Raw genomic sequence first — 17,229 nt, forward strand, 5'->3', positions numbered from 1 at the left:
CCCACTCATCCCTGCTCTCTGTAATACCACTCAGCCTCTCTCTAGCCTCTTGTATCTCTACTGCTCACCAGTGCCCATGAGGCATCAGGAGGAAAGGACCCTGAGAGGTCCTTGAATCTTCCCATGCCTCAGTTGGCTGGTGTTCTAACAGTACCCAAAAGAACCTTGGTAAGCCTCTCAGGTGAAAAAGCTTCCAATGAAGCTCCAAATGGAACCACAGCCTCAAGGAGAGAAGTGAGTGCCCCGACAGCCTGGCGAAGCCCAAATCCAAGTATTAGAACAGAGTAGGTTTAAAGAAGGACCTTCCTCTCCTATTTCCCTAAAAACTTCAGCATGCATTCCCTCCTCTTTCCCAGTGTCACCTCAGACTTGTTCAACTGTAAAGCTCCTGTGACCCGTATAACAACATCTCCTGCACCAAGTCTCTGACTTTCTAATTCATTTATTCACTCAGCAAACACTTTGTACACATTTTCTTCAGGTCATGTATTCTAGGGGGCACAAGTGAAGAGGTAATTAAAACAAACAAACAAACAAAAAAAAACCTTGTTCCCATCCTTAAGTGGGACAGACAACAAAGAAAAAAGTCTGCTTTGGTGTGATTTGTGTTCTGAGACAGGGAAACACAGAGGGCTGATGAACACTGGAGTCCAAAGCCTTCCTAGGTGAACTAAGACTGAGATTGGCTCTCAAAAGAGCAGGAGGAACCAAATAGGTGAAAGAGGGTGGGTTTTCCCAATCCAAGGAGATGCAAATACATGGAGGTGTGAGGACATAGTGAACAAAACACAAGGCATTAATTGAGATTTGGATATTGGTGGCTCCAAGTGGATTAGATGTGACTCGTCCCAGCCTACAGCATGAGATAGGGACATACCTGGGACTCAAAGCCTCTTTGTACTCTTTCTGGCAATGCAAAGAAAACCCTTCTTCCATGATGTGAAAATACGTGATGCTCTGAAGATGTAAGCTATATAATCACATGTGTTTTCCAGAACTCTAGACTGTCTGTGGTCAGTCCTGAAGAACACTGGATGTTCCTCAGGAAGAGTGAAATGCCCCAGTGCATTTACATAGCACTTCCAAATCATGTAAAAATTATAGCTTACAAAGCAGGTGACAAAAACTTGATATGGGGTCCATTGTTATAGGTATTCAGTAGCCAAAGCTCACTGGAGTCTGGAGCAACTTCAAGGGAAAACAAAGACAGATTTGGCTTATGTGATCTAAGTTTCCTGGTCTTGGATTGCCTACTTGGGGTCAGAGCAATAGTTTTCTCTGTAGTTCCACCAAATATGCATTCTAAGCAAGATTTATTCAAGAAAGAGAAAGTCTCCTGACCTATGACACAGTTCTCTCCCATGTTCAACTCCTCTTTCCATACCCATCCCACATCAAAATATCCAAGTCAAATAACAATAGATAAAAATGGTATTACAGGAATGATGGGAGGACCAGCTTGTTACTGAGGTCTCTCTCCTTGTTCTTTTTATTACAAGAGATTACAGTACTCACTAATCTTCTTCTTGTGAACCCTGGCATCATGGGACTCTGCCCAGGGATAATGGGAAGATAAGACACCTCCTGGGTCTCGGATTGCTTTACCATTTCTAGTGCTCCCAGAAAACATACCAAGAATTACATATAATCCTATGTAGAAATTGAGGGAAAGAAAAGCATTCTATGCAAAAGGAGTTCAGTTTATCAATGCTTACTAAGTAAGGAAATCATCAAATCTGGAAAATAATTGGAGAAGAATTCTAATGTTGAATAGTTTTAGCTATAGACTCTGACATTTAAGCAAGGAGTCTAATATATTTCCCTGAATTCCAATAGATGATACCATTTTGTAACATTCTCCAGCATATTTAAATATTTCCATCTTGTTAAATAATATACCCTGAGGTGGAAAACAGATATTAGAAGTTTCTTTTCAGCAAAGGACAGTCATTAAAAAAAAATTGAAGCATTTTAGAAAAATGTAGTAAATGTGATGCACCAGACCACTGATATGTCAACCTCACATTGTTTCCACCACAAACACAAAACAAGCTCAGTATGGCAGTCCTGAGTCTTGAGTGTTGCTTGATGTGCTAGCTTCAGAAAGCACAATAATAAAAAATAAGCAGTCAAAAGTAAATTTGTCACTGTGTCCTATTTAATGGATTAGATAAATGCACGGAGGTATGAGCCAGCTGAGAAACTAAAAGTTGGAAATGATTAATAAGAAATAAAAGAAAAAAGACATGAAAATAGTTTATAGTGGGGGGCCTGGTGGGCAGATTGGACCTGATGGGTCTGTTCTTGAACAAAGGAAAAAAGGCCTGCAAATTCTTTATTTAAGGGGAAGACATCAAAGGATCTATTGTCAGGAAGTGTTCTTCAAGGTAAACAAAGTCAGTAGGAACAGGATAATTAAGGCTTATCTATTTGCGAAATATCTTTTTCATCCTTAGGACAGCTGGTGTCTCAAGGCTGTTGAGTACGCCCATATTTCTATCACCCCAGGGCAGCAGACATCTAAATTCAAAGCTATCAAACCCATAAATCCCACGCCATGAATGGAATCTGCCCCATCAACAGCAGCCACCTGCAAATGGGCATGTCTTTCAGCACCCTTATACTGAGAGAAACCTAAAAGGGCAATCTAGCTATCTGAGGCTATGCAGTTCAAAGCAATGATTCATTAGTTGCTTCAGACATAAATTAATTCAAACTCTTTCAAAACTACTGTTTATATTTCCTTACATAAATGAGGTCTATAATTCTCCCACCCCTTTTGAAAAATCCATTCTTTTTTCAAAAAATACTTTTTGACTGACTTCTATGTGTCAGAAATGTGCTAGGCACCAGAGTCATTGCAAATAAGATGTACAAGGTCCCTGCCCTTGTGGATCTTACCAGCTAGTCCGAGGAGATGGACAATAAAAATCAAACTTGTCATAGAGTAATTTCACAAAGTGTGAGTACTTGTAAAGAGTGATAGAGGGTTGGGAGTAAGAAGGGTCAAAAATGGCCTGACCTTTCTGAGGAAGGGATCTGAATGAGATCTGAGATCTGAATGAGAATAAGGAGCCCGCAATTCAAAGACCGGGGCTCCGAGGTAGAGAGGACAACCAATGTGCAGACCTGAGGCTGTGTTATTTAAGAGTTGAAATAAGGCCATGGTGTAAAGGAGCAAGGGAGAACACAACTGTTCTGTGGCACAGAATATGGTTGGAGAGTGAGGCAGAGTCTAGACTGTAGATATGGAATTTGAGCTTCTTTTCAAATATGATGGGAAATCATTGGAGAGCTTTAAGCTGGGAAGTGGCATCATTATTCATCCATTCATCTATTCATTGAGCAAACATTTGTCCACCATTTACTTCATCCATTTCTGCTAAGGATACAGTGGTGACTGACAACAAAGTCCCCCTTGTGTGGAGCTAGCATCCCAGTTAAGAAGACATACACAAATAAAGATTTCATTTAACATCAGGCAGTTACAATGGCCATGCAATAGAGTAACAGTGGGTAAACGATAGGGCAGAGAGTGGTGGGGTGCTGAGGAAAGGCTTCTCCAAACTGGTGGCTCTGAGCAGAGACCTGAACGGAGTGATAGATCAGGCCACACAGATATCTGAGGAAAAGGTGGCAGGCTGCAGGAATGGTCAGTGCACAGGTCCTGTCCTGAGGATGTCCAGGGTGGCCAGAATGGGAGGAATGGGGGAACGGCAGCAGGTTCAGATTAGGGTTTTCAAATGATCCCTTTGGATGTTGAGACAAGCTTGGAAAAAAGGGAGGATCTAAATGACAGCACCATTCACAGTCAGTCACTAGCCTTTGCCTTTGTTTTTCTTTCTTGGCATTTTGATTATCAGCAGCAACACATCACCCTAGACAGGGTAATTCCAACTTTCCCAGTTTTCATATTCTATTTGATTTCTTTTAATTGACAGTTTCTACTTTTGCTGTGTCAGTCTTCATATATAATAACCAAAATCTTAACTGGAGGTCCAAAAGGCTTTAAATAGAGATAGAAATATTTCTACTTTGTACTAAACATTTCTCTGATTCCTCCTAGCATTTTTAAAAAGCACTTTAAGTTTGTATTAAGAAGGAAGGGCCAGCCACAGTGGCTCACACGTATAATCTCAGAAACTTGGGAGGGAGGCAGGAGGATTTCAAGTTCAAAGCCCATCTCAGCAACTTAGCAAGGCCCTGTCTCAAAATAAAAAATAAACAGGGATGGGGGAGTGGTTCAGTCATTAAGTGCCCCTGGGTTCAATTTCTGGTACCAGGGGGATAAAATGAAGGGCAATGTCTATAAGAGTTCTTGGCTCCCTTTTGACTCATAGTAAGGACAGATTCCCTTTAAGGTCACAGGGCTTGAATTTTCTTCCCCTTTCATCCTGGGCCATCCACACTTATTAGGTTGTCATAATGTCTGTCCTCAGCTCTTATAGTAGCATCCTTTTGATGGATCCTCTTCCCTCTACTGATTTAATTTATTCTAACTCTACTGATTTAGTTTATTCCTTAGTTTATTCTAACTCTTCCAGGACCCACTAATGCCTATCTGATAAAGTATTTGAAACCAAAAGCTTGGTCTTTGTCCCCAGTGCTGATGTAATAATCAGGACAAGGTTTTGAGAAAAAGGTAAAAGTTTTATTGCTTTACTAGCAAATGAGAAAGGCAGTGGAGTCTAGTCTCAGAGGCTGTGATTCTAGTTTCCAGGGAGAGCAAGGGCTTATAAAAGGGGGGGATACAAGGCCTGTTTTCCAAGTAACATTTTCATGAAGTATCGTTAAGTAGATAAAGTAAATGTTACAGTTGTCAGACAGTCTCCAGGTCTGAAGGTTCTTTATGTTGTGGGGAGTGAGCTGAAGAAGAGATAACTTGCCTTAGGACAGGGAGAATGTTGATTTTACTTCCCCCACAGTTAGGGAGGGACAGAGGGAGAAGAGGGAGGAAAGAGAATGTCGGTTTTGAAATAGGCTATTAGTGGTTAAGCAGCAAGATTTATATTTAAAGCATGAAGTGGACCTCCTGTTGCCTACGACTTTTAAACTAAAAGTTTCCAGGGCCTTCTATGACCAGGGGTCTGTTCACCTTTTCAGCCACATCATCTGGTAACATTTCCTCAATACCCCAGTTAAACTTTTGAAACAGCCATTCTTTGAACATACCCCTTACTTTTCCACATTCCTCTTTGCTCCAGAGCTCCCTCTTCTTGGACAATCTCTGCTTTTCTTTCTTTCTTTCTTTCTTTCTTTCTTTCTTTCTTTCTTTCTTTCTTTATTTATTTTTTTAAAATTTTTTATTGGTTGTTCAAAACATTACATAGCTCTTAACATATCGTATTTCATACTTTAGATTCAAGTGGGTTATGAACTCCCATTTTTACCCCCTATAGAGATTGCAGAATCACATCGGTTACACATCCACATTTTTACATAATGCCATATTAATAACTGTTGTATTCTGCTACCTTTCCTATCCTCTACTATCCCCCTCCCCTCCCCTCCCATCTTCTCTCTCTATCCCATCTGCTGTAATTTAATTCTCTCCCTTGTTTTTTTTTCCCCCTTTCCCCTCACAACCTCTTATATGTAATTTTGTATAACAATGAGGGTCTCTTTCCATTACCATGCAATTTCCCTTTTCTCTCCCTTTCCCTCCCACAATCTCTGCTTTTCAAGGCTGGATTTATATCTGAAGACAGTTCAAATACAACTCCCTAAATTACCTCCTCTCCATTCCTCTGGAATTTTTGTGCCAGTCAGGTCATTCTGTCCTGGTTTCTTCTTGTTCTGTAGGAGAGCGAGAGAGAGAGAAAGTTGTGAGTAGTGATAGTAATTCAGAATGGTGGGAACAGGAAAATCCCCTTGGATGGAGTGAGTTGGGAAGGCTGTTGTTTAAAACCTGGGAAGAGAATAATGAATTGCTCACAAAGACAGCTGCTTTAAGTCACTTAATAAAATAAATCATATCATTTCTTTACCCCAAACCATCCAATTACTTCTTTTTTTTTACCCAGAGTAAAAACCCCATGAGATCTAACCCCACCCTCTATGACTCTGACCTCTTATTCTATTATCCCCTCGTTCAATTCCCCCAGACATAACAGCTTTTTTTTCAATATCTAGAAATCACTGCAGCTCCCACCTCCAGGCCTTTGCAGTGTCTGCACTCTCCTCTTGGCATGCTATTTTTCTGGATATTTTCATGAGTCACTCTTTCACCTTCTTCAAGTGTTAAAGATAGTTTCATTTCTTAATAAGGCCTATTCTGACCTTCCTTTTTAAAATTGTAAACTCATCCCACAGTCCTGATGCCTTTACTCCTGATTCCTTTACTCTACTCTCCCTTTCCCCACAGCACTAATCATCTAACATTTCATATATATATATATATATATATATATATATATATATATATATATATATATATATATGCATTATGTGACTAGAATAGAAGTAGTTATCTGTCTCATTCTTTTTTTTTTTTTTTTTTTTTTTTTTTTTTTTTTTTTTAATTTTTTATTGTGGGTTGTTCAAAACATTACAAATTTCTTGACATATCATATTCCACACTTTGATTCTAGTGGGTTATGAACTCCCACCTTCACCCCATACACAGATTGCAGATTCACATCAGTTACACATCCATTGATTTACAAATTGCCATACTAGTGTCTGTTGTGCTCCGCTGCCTTTCCCATCATCCACCCTCCCCCCTCCCCACCTCTCCCCTCCCCTCCCCTCCTCTCTCTCTACCCCCTCCACTGTATAACCCTGAGGGTCTCCTTCCATTACCGTGCAATTTACCTTCTCTCTCCCTTTCCCTCCCACCTCTCATCCCTGTTAAATGTTAATCTTCTTCTCCTGTTCTTCGTCCCTACTCTGTTCTTAGTTACTTTCCTTATATCAAAGAAGACATTTGGCATTTGTTTTTTAGGGATTGGCTAGCTTCACTTAGCATAATCTGCTCTAATGCCATCCATTTCCCTGTAAATTCTATGATTTTGTCATTTTTTAATGCAGAGTAATACTCCATTGTGTATAAATGCCACATTTTTTTTATCCATTCGTCTATTGAAGGGCATCTGGGTTGGTTCCACAGTCTTGCTATTGTGAACTGTGCTGCTATGAACATCGATGTAGCAGTGTCCCTGTAGCAGGCTCTTTTTAGGTCTTTAGGGAATAGACCAAGAAGGGGAATAGCTGGGTCAAATGGTGGCTCCATTCCCAGCTTTCCAAGAAATCTCCATACTGCTTTCCAAATTGGCTGCACCAATCTGCAGTCCCACCAGCAATGTACAAGTGTACCCTTTTCCCCACATCCTCGCCAGCACTTGTTGTTGTTTGACTTCCTAATGGCTGCCAATCTTACTGGAGTGAGATGGTATCTTAGGGTGGTTTTGATTTGCATTTCTCTGACAGCTAGAGATGTTGAGCATTTTTTCATGTACTTGTTGATTGACAGTATGTCCTCCTCTGTGAAGTGTCTGTTCAGGTCCTTGGCCCATTTGTTGATTGGGTTGTTTGTTCTCTTATTGTCTAATTTTTTGAGTTCTTTGTATACTCTGGATATTAGGGCTCTATCTGAAGTGTGAGGAGTAAAGATTTGTTCCCAGGATGTAGGCTCCCTATTTACCTCTCTTATTGTTTCTTTTGCTGAGAAAAAACTTCTTAGTTTGAGTAAGTCCCATTTGTTGATTCTAGTTATTAACTTTTGTGCTATGGGTGTCCTATTGAGGAATTTGGAGCCCGACCCCACCGACTGTAGATCGTAGCCAACTTTTTCTTCTATCAGACGGCGCGTCTCTGATTTGATATCAAGTTCCTTGATCCATTTTGAATTCACTTTTGTGCATGGCGAGAGAAAGGGATTCAGTTTCATTTTGTTGCATATGGATTTCCAGTTTTCCCAGCACCATTTGTTGAAGATGCTATCCTTCCTCCATTGCATGCTTTTAGCCCCTTTATCAAATATAAGATAGTTGTAGTTTTGTGGATTGGTTTCTGTGTCCTCTATTCTGTACCATTGGTCCACACGCCTGTTTTGGTACCAGTACCATGCTGTTTTTGTTACTATTGCTCTGTAGTATAGTTTGAAGTCTGGTATCGCTATACCGCCTGATTCACACTTCTTGCTTAGCATTGTTTTTGCTATTCTGGGTCTTTTATTTTTCCATATGAATTTCATGATTGCTTTCTCTATTTCTACAAGAAATGCCATTGGGATTTTGATTGGCATTGCATTAAACCTATAGAGAACTTTTGGTAATATCGCCATTTTGATGATGTTAGTTCTGCCTATCCATGAACAGGGTATATTTTTCCATCTTCTAAGATCTTCTTCTATTTCTCTCTTTAGGGTTCTGTAGTTTTCATTGTATAAGTCTTTCACCTCTTTTGTTAGGTTGATTCCCAAGTATTTTATTTTTTTTGAAGATATTTTGAATGGAGTGGTTGTCCTCATTTCCATTTCAGAGGATTTGTCGCTGATATACAGGAATGCCTTTGATTTATGCGTGTTGATTTTAAATCCTGCCACTTTGCTGAATTCATTTATTAGCTCTAATAGTTTCTTTGTAGAGCCTTTTGGGTCTGCTAGATATAGAATCATATCATCTGCAAATAGTGATAATTTAATTTCTTCTTTTCCTATTTTTATGCCTTTAATTTCTTTCGTCTGTCTAATTGCTCTGGCCAGTGTTTCGAGAACTATGTTGAAGAGAAGTGGAGAGAGAGGGCATCCCTGTCTTGTTCCAGATTTTAGAGGGAATGCCTTCAGTTTTTCTCCATTCAGAATAATGCTAGCCTGAGGCTTAGCATAGATTGCTTTTACAATATTGAGGTATGTTCCTGTTATCCCTAGTTTTTCTAGAGTTTTGAACATAAAGGGATGCTGTACTTTGTCAAATGCTTTTTCCGCATCTATCGAGATGATCATATGGTTCTTATTTTTAAGTCTATTGATGTGGTGAATAACATTTATTGATTTCCGTATATTGAACCAGCCTTGCATCCCAGGGATGAATCCTACTTGATCATGGTGTACAATTTTTTTTATATGTTTTTGTATCCGATTCGCCAGAATTTTATTGAGGATTTTTGCATCTAGGTTCATTAGAGATATTGGTCTGTAGTTTTCTTTCTTTGAAGTGTCTTTGTCTGGTTTAGGTATCAGGGTGATGTTGGCCTCATAGAATGAATTTGGAAGTTCTCCCTCCTTTTCTATTTCCTGAAGTAGCTTGAAAAGTATTGGTATTAGTTCTTCTTTAAAGGTTTTGTAAAATTCTGCTGTATACCCATCGGGACCTGGGCTTTTCTTAGTTGGTAGTCTTTTGATGGTTTCTTCTATCTCCTCAATTGATATTGGTCTGTTTAGGTTTTCTATATCCTCCTGACTCAATCTGGGCAGATCATATGACTTAAGAAATTTATCTATGCCTTCACTATCTTCTAATTTATTGGAGTATAAGGATTCAAAATAGTTTTTGATTATCTTCTGTATTTCTGAAGTGTCTGTTGTGATATTGCCTTTTTCATCCCGTATGCTAGTAATTTGAGTTCTCTCTCTTCTTCTCTTCACTAGCATCGCTAAGGGTCTGTCGATTTTGTTTATTTTTTCAAAGAACCAACTTTTAGTTTTGTCAATTTTTTCAATTGTTTCTTTTGTTTCGATTTCATTAATTTCAGCTCTGATTTTAATTATTTCTTGCCTTCTACTTCTTTTGCTGTTGTTTTGCTCTTCTTTTTCTAGGATTTTGAGATGAAGTATGAGATCATTTATTTGTTGGTTTTTTCTTTTTTTAAGGAATGAACTCCAAGCAATGAATTTTCCTCTTAGAACTGCTTTCAATGTGTCCCATAGATTCCGATATGTTGTGTCTGTGTTTTCATTTATCTCTAAGAATTTTTTAATTTCCTCCTTGATGTCTTCTATAACCCATTGATCATTCAGTAACCTATTGTTCATTCTCCAATTGATGTATGCTTTTTCCTTCCTTCTTTTATCGTTGATTTTCAGTTTCATTCCATTATGATCAGATAAGATGCATGGTAATATCTCTACTCCTTTATATTGTCTAAGAGTTGCCCTGTGACATAATATATGATCTATTTTTGAGAAGGATCCATGTGCTGCTGAGAAAAAAGTGTAACTGCTTGATGTTGGGTGGTATACTCTATATATGTCAATTAGGTCTAGGTTATTAATAGTGTTATTGAGTTCTATAGTTTCCTTATTCAACTTTTGTTTGGAAGATCTGTCCAGTGGCGAGAGAGGTGTGTTGAAGTCTCCCATGATTATGGTGTGGTGGTCTATTAGACTCTTGAACTTGAGAAGAGTTTGTTTGACGAACATAGCTGCACCATTGTTTGGGGCATAAATATTTATGATTGTTATGTCTTGTTGGTGTATGGTTCCCTTAAGCAGTATGTAGTGTCCCTCTTTATCTCTTTTGATTAACTTTGGCTTGAAATCTATTTTATTTGATATGAGTATGGACACGCCTGCTTGTTTCCGAAGTCCATATGAGTGATATGATTTTTCCCAACCTTTCACCTTCAGCCTATGTATGTCTTTTCCTATCAAATGCGTCTCCTGTAGGCAGCATATTGTTGGGTCTTGTTTTGTGATCCATTCTACTAGCCTGTGTCTCTTAATTGGTGAGTTTAAGCCATTAACATTTAGGGTTATTATTGAGATATGGGTTGTTCTTCCAGCCATATTTGTTTATTTCTGTTACTAAACATTGTTTGTTTTCCTCTTTGATTGTTTCCCCCCCCCTTTACTGTCCTACCTCCCACTGTTGGTTTTCATTGTTATTTTCCATTTCCTCTTCCTGTAATACTTTGGCTAGGATGTTTTGAAGAGATGGTTTTCTAGCTGCGAATTCTTTAAACTTTTGTTTATCGTGGAAGGTTTTAATTTCATTCTCCATCCTGAAGCTTAATTTCGCTGGATACACAATTCTTGGTTGGAACCCATTATCTTTCAGTGTTTGAAATATGTTATTCCAGGATCTTCTAGCTTTCAGAGTCTGTGTTGAAAGATCAGCTGTTATCCTGATTGGCTTGCCCCTAAATGTAATCTGCTTCCTTTCTCTTGTAGCTTTTAAAATTCTCTCCTTATTCTGTATGTTGGGCATCTTCATTATAATTTGTCTAGGTGTGGATCTCTTATGATTTTGCACATTCGGCGTCCTGTAGGCTTCTAGGATTTGGGATTCTGTCTCATTCTTCAAGTCTGGGAAGTTTTCTTGTATTATTTCATGGAATAGACTGCTCATTCCTTTGGTTTGGAGCTCTGTACCTTCCTGTATCCCAATGACTCTTAAGTTTGGTCTCTTAATGTTATCCCATATTTCTTGGATGTTCTGCTCATGGTTTCTTAACAGTCTTGCTGAGCTGTCTATGTTCTTTTCCAGTTGAAATACTTTGTCTTCATTGTCTGATGTTCTATCTTCTAAGTGTTCTACTCTGTTGGTAGTATTCTCCATTGAGTTTTTAAGTTGGTTTATTGCTTCCTGCATTTCTAGGATTTCTGATTGCTTGTTTTTTATAACCTCTATCTCCCTGTATAGTTGATCCTTTGCTTCCTGGATTTGTTTGCGTAATTCGTTGTCGAAGTGATCTTTCATTGTCTGATTTTCCTGTTTAATGTCTTCCTTGATACTCCAGATCATCTGAAGCATGTATATCCTGAATTCTTTATCTGACATTCCATCTGCTGCAGCTGTTACCTCTTCTAAAGTTGCGTTGACCTGCATTGCTTGTGGTCCTTTCTTTCCTTGTCTTTTCATACTGCTTGCGTATCTTTCCTGCAGGTGCGGGCGGCGGCTCTGCTCTCTCCTTATTCCAATTGGGGTGTCGTGGCTACCACGCCGGCAGGTCACTGGGCCTGTTCTGGGAGCTGGTGGCGGCTCTGTTCTGCCCCTACTCCAATTGGGGTGTCGTGTCTGTCGTACCAGCAGGCCACTGGGCCTGTCCTGCTGGTCGGTCGCAGATCTGCCCACCTTTCGGGCACGAGTGGAGGCTCTGCTTTGCCCCTACTCCAATTGGGGTGTCGTGACTACCCCGCCTGCAGGATGCTGGGTCTGTTCCTGGCAAGGGAGGCGACTCTGCTCTGTCCCTACTCCAATTAGGGTGGTGTTTGTACCCCGCCGGCAGGCTCCTGGGCCTGATCCGCGGGTCTGTTGTAGGTCTGCCTACCTTGAAGGCGCTGGCGGCGGATCTGCCCTGCCCCTCCTACCACGCCTGCGGACCCCTGGGCCTGATCTGCAGGTTGATCACTGGTCTGCTCACCCTGCGGTCACGGGTGGCGGTTCCGCTCCACCCCCACTCCAATTGGGGTCACGTGACCACCACACCGGCAGGGCCTGATCCGGGCGTGGGATAAGGATCTGCTCTGCCCCTACTCGAGTTGGGGTGACGTGTGTACCACACTGGCAGGCCACTGGGCCTGACCCGCCAGGCTGTCACAGGTCTGTTTACCTTGCAAGCGCGAAGGGCGGCTCTGCCCTGCCCCTCCTACCACGCCCATGTACTACTGGGTCGTGGGTCTGCCCACCTGGCGGGTGTGGGTGGCGGCTCCGCTCCGCCCCCTCTCCAATTGGGGTCACGCGGTCACCACGCTGGTGAGCCGCTGGGCCTGCTCCGGGGGCTGGCGGCGGCCCGGCTCCTTCCCTCCGGCTCGAGGACAAATTGAGGAGACTCGGGTGACTGAGCCTCACCCCCCTTACCAGGAGACCAACTGCTTATGTCACCGCTGGTATTGATGAAGATCTCTCCTCCACCGCTTTCTGCTGACATCAGATCTCTGCCATGTTGGTATCCTATGCGAATGGCAGCATTTCGTTCCCCTTGCCTGGCAACCCAAGCAATGGGTGAGTCCTGACCTGCCCTCAGCAGGACCCGGACCGAGACACAGTTTCCGCGGGCTCCTAGCCCCGGTCCAGGGAAGTTCCGGGAGCCGGAACTCGGCCGCTCCGTGCTCGGTGTAAGCTCCTATAAGTGTAGGCTCCAAGAAGCAGCCCCCGCGGGCTCAGTTCCGGGAGCCGGAATTCGGCCGCTTAGTGTTTGGTGTATGCTCTGATAGTAGCAGGGTCCAAGAAGCAGCCTCCGCGGGCTCCGCAGCCCTGAGCCAGGGCGGTTCCGGGACGGTTCCGGGAGCCGGAACTCGGCCGCTCTGTGCTCGGTGTAAGCTCCTATAAGTGTAAGCTCCAAGAAGCAGTCCCCGCGGGCTCAGTTCCGGGAGCTGGAATTCGGCTTCTTGGTGTTTCGTGTTTGCTCTGATATTAGCAGGGTCCAAGAAGCAGCCTCCGCAGGCTCCGCAGCCCGGAGCCAGGGCGGTTCCGGGACGGTTCCGGGAGCCGGGACTTGGCCGCCCCGCGCTCCGTGTTCACTCCGATAAGATCAGATTTTAAGAAGCCCCCAGGCACTGAACCCTAGCAATCTGTCTGCAAGCCGCAGGCGAATTGCAGCCTGAAATTACCTGTTCTATGGCTGAATGAGCTGCGGTCAGTCAAAAACAGGTGTGGTGACGTCAGTTTACCAACATGGTGGCTGCTGGCCTCCTCTGTGGTCTGACCGGTGTGGAGAACCGAGATGGACCGCTTCCTTCCCCGTCTCGAACCCAGAATTCAGCCCTGAGTGCGGTGCTTGCGCGTCTGGCAGAAACTGCAGCGCTGTAACCCTGCGTCTCTATCCCAGCGCGCCTTGCAGACTCTAGCCGCGGGGCGATTTGCTGAATAAGCAGTTTTACCCTCCGTGCGACAAACCTCTCGCGTTTGAGTCCCCGTAGCCGATCCTCATGCGATGGAAATCCTTCCTCCAGGTTCCGGCGCACCCCACTATTGCTGGAAATTCCTAACAAGATATCCTTTAGCCGTCCTGACTTGTCACACTCCCACACAGTGAAGCAGCACACGGGGGCAATGCACTCCCCTCGCCGCCATCTTCCCTTCCCTGTCTCATTCTTTAATACACCCCAAATGCCTAGAAGAGGACCTAACAAAGCATAGATTCTCCATCAATAATAGATAAGAGATGGATGCATAAGGTCAATTCTACTTTTGAAAGAATTAGAAACATCTAAAATGATGTATCCATGGGATTTCCCCACAATCCTAAAGCAATGGTGGTCTAGCTGTAGATAATCTATTCCCCACACCCCCCAGTGACCTCAACATTTTGAAGAACATTTTGAACAACTAGTCATGAAAGAACCAGAGACCACTGTCTAAAGAATTCTGAAATAAGGCCCTGTTTAGTGGCAGGGGAAAAAACCAAGCTCCTGGACACTGTTGTCATGGTGATCCCAGGTCAACTCATCCAAGGGACAGAGAGCTCAGCGAGATTGCCAGTGTGGCCTTCATGCCATCTGGATAAACATCAGGCAGAAGGCAGGCATTCACCCAGGAGACAGGGTGACTCTGAGATTTTGTTCTTCTCAAGAGAAGGTGAAAAGAGGTGAAGAACAGCAGAGGGCTGCCCCTGTGGGAAGCTCTGCAGGAGGGGGCAGATTATGGAATGGATTGATGCTTGATGGAATGGAAAAAACACTCTCTCTTTCTTGCTTCATCTACTAATACTTGCTATTTAAAAGGAGTAAAAACATTGATTCTTAAGAAAAATGTAAAGCTCAGAAGTCAAGTTCTATCCAAGGCTCCATAATATCTATCTTTGTCTTATAAAAGAAGAAAACATGAATAGCCATGGGCATGGGATAATGGATGATTTTTAGATTTGTTCATATCCAGGGGCCCAATTAGAGATATACATACACATCAGATTATCTGATGAAATGTGTGAAATTTAAAAATTCTCCTGAGAGAGTCAGAAATGAAAAAGAAAGAAATAAAAGAAAAAAAAAAAAGACTTGTAAAATCTTTGCTTCATTGAAACCAACAAACCAAAACCCAACCAAGGTTCTGATACTAAGAAATTGCTGGGCCATCTTAAAAAATGGCTGAATTAAGATGGATAGGAATATAAAACACTGATTAATTGGGTCACAATAATAATTAGCTAAAAGTTCAGGTGGCCTGTCTTTCCAGCATAACCCTGGAAACAGACTATTTTTGTGCTAATGAGATATGTGTTTCTCAAGCAACAACAAAACATATCGTCTAATGAAATTTTGTTTTATTTTTTTCTCTTTCTGTCCATCTGTCTGTCCGTGTGTGCGCCTCTCTGGCTCTTCTTCATTCTGTGGGATGACAGAATCATCTGCTGCGGAGTCCCAGGGAAAATGCAGCATCTCGGAGGATGAGCTGATTACTGCCATTAAAGAAGCAAAAGGGTTATCATATGAAACCACGGAGAGTCCACGGCCGGTTGGCCAGGTGTCCGACAGACCCGAGGCCAAGGCCAGGTCCGGGTTGCCAACCATCCCCAGTCCCCTGGACCCTGAGGCTAGCAGTGCAGAATCCGGGGACTCGGAAATTGAGCTGGTGTCTGAGGATCCGATGGCTTCTGAGGATGCGCTGCCCTCGGGCTACGTGACCTTCGGCCCTGTGGGTGGCCCTCCGCCTTCACCTGCCTCCCCATCCATCCAGTATAGCATCCTGAGAGAGGAGCGAGAGGCCGAGCTGGACAGCGAGCTCATCATCGAGTCCTGTGACGCCTCCTCGGCCTCGGAGGAGAGCCCTAAACGGGAGCAGGACTCGCCCCCAATGAAGCCCAGCGCCCTGGACGCCATCCGGGAGGAGACTGGCGCCCGGGCGGAGGAGCGCGCGCCCAGCCAGCGGGGCCTGGTGGAGCAGGGCCCCTTCACATACCCCTCGGCTGTCCCCCAGCCCGGCCCCGAGCTGCCCTCTGGAGACCGAGCCTCAGCCCCCGAGGGGTCCCCACCGCAGCGAAAACCTGGGGAAGAAGCAACGATGTCCAACCAAAGTCCGTCGGCCACAGAGGGCCCTGGACCGCGAGGCCCTGACACCATACCCCCTTTGCCATTTCTCAATAAGCAGAAAGGTAAAGTGACAGCTATTCTGATGGGAGTAGGCTTGTCTGGTTTGTGTTCTCCCCCTGGGTGCTCTTTGAAGGATCCATCAGGGAGGCGGGAGGTGGTCTGGTTTGTCCCTGTGGTCATCATCATGCTGGTCAGACAATAGACTGGAGAACAATTCCCTTTTGGGGAAGGAAGGAGAGAATTCAGATTTGCAGCTGGGACAGACCATGGTGTCAAAGCCACGTGCTCCCAGCATCAGTGGCCTAGTGAACCCAAGCACTCTGAATAATGAGCAATTTTGTGTACACTCCAGGAGGTCTTGAATGGAGTGAATGTGCCTTTCCTTTCATTCCAGGGCTGGGTTTCCCAGTCCCTTGGAAAGGGATGCTTTTCTTGTTATTGTCCTAGCTCCTGTTTAGTTTCTGGCCTCTTCTGTGATGTGGACTAGCTTTGTCCCTCCATATTCAAACCCACCAGTAGCAGGGACCAGCCAAAGGTATTTCTTAAACAGACCAAGAGGAGCTCAGCTCCATTTTTCTCTTACCTAAGGAGCAAGATATTTGGATCTTGATACAGGTTTTGTCCTAGATAGTCAGGAAAGAGAGGGAGCAGTGGGTTCCAGAATTTCTCCTGTCTCTGAACAAGACCTAAGGTGGTTTTAATTTGGTCATTGTGTTCTCTGAGAACTCCTGAATATCTTCAAATAAAGATAAAGTGGAAATTTTGTATTTACCAAGCATATATATACAGAGGAAGTTCTTTCCCTTGCTGCTAACTCATCCAACACACCTGAGTGCAGTTGTATCTCAGTATTCAGGAATCAAAGAGTCATATGAACAAATGAGGCTCTGCTGATTTTGTTTTTGTTAATGCACTGCACTGGGTAGAGAACTCCCAGGTAGAACTTCAAAACACACCCTAAAAGTACAACTTCACTGTAGGTCCCCCGGCAACCATCTCTTCTACTTTTTGTTTCTTTGGAAGTATTTAGCATTTGGGGAATAAATGTATACTCACAGGAAGGGTATACTCTCCTTCCTGCGTATCTACTACCTTCAGTGATTAGCAATTAAAAGTGATTTCTAACAACTTGGAGGGCACAATCTTTCTCATTATAGATTGGAAGCTACCATCTAAATTCTTTAACATGGACACATTAGAATGTGATAATGTAAAGGAATGAAACAAAAAGATAACTTGCTGTTTGGTTGCTGCTGGCTTAGCCAAGGGCATCGTGGTGGTGCAGTGTTGATGAGGTGACATGATTGACTTTTAATTTC

The 17,229-nt window shown here is 43.1% G+C and overlaps 1 protein-coding gene across 1 annotated transcript in view; it reads left to right on the forward strand.

Annotated features, from left to right (window-relative positions):
- Rtn1 (reticulon 1) overlaps nucleotides 1-17,229 on the forward strand; it is a 228,934-nt gene that overhangs the window by 113,327 nt on the left and 98,378 nt on the right. The window contains exon 3 of the mRNA XM_046461713.2: nucleotides 15,223-15,972. Coding sequence (XP_046317669.1) covers nucleotides 15,223-15,972 — 750 coding nt within the window. The remainder of the gene's footprint in view (nucleotides 1-15,222; nucleotides 15,973-17,229) is intronic.

Source organism: Marmota monax, unplaced genomic scaffold (genome assembly GCF_021218885.2).
Source record: "Marmota monax isolate L192 unplaced genomic scaffold, Marmota_monax_Labrador192_F-V1.1 WCK01_AAM20220418_F8-fsc00001, whole genome shotgun sequence".
Classification (NCBI taxonomy): Eukaryota; Metazoa; Chordata; class Mammalia; order Rodentia; family Sciuridae; genus Marmota; species Marmota monax.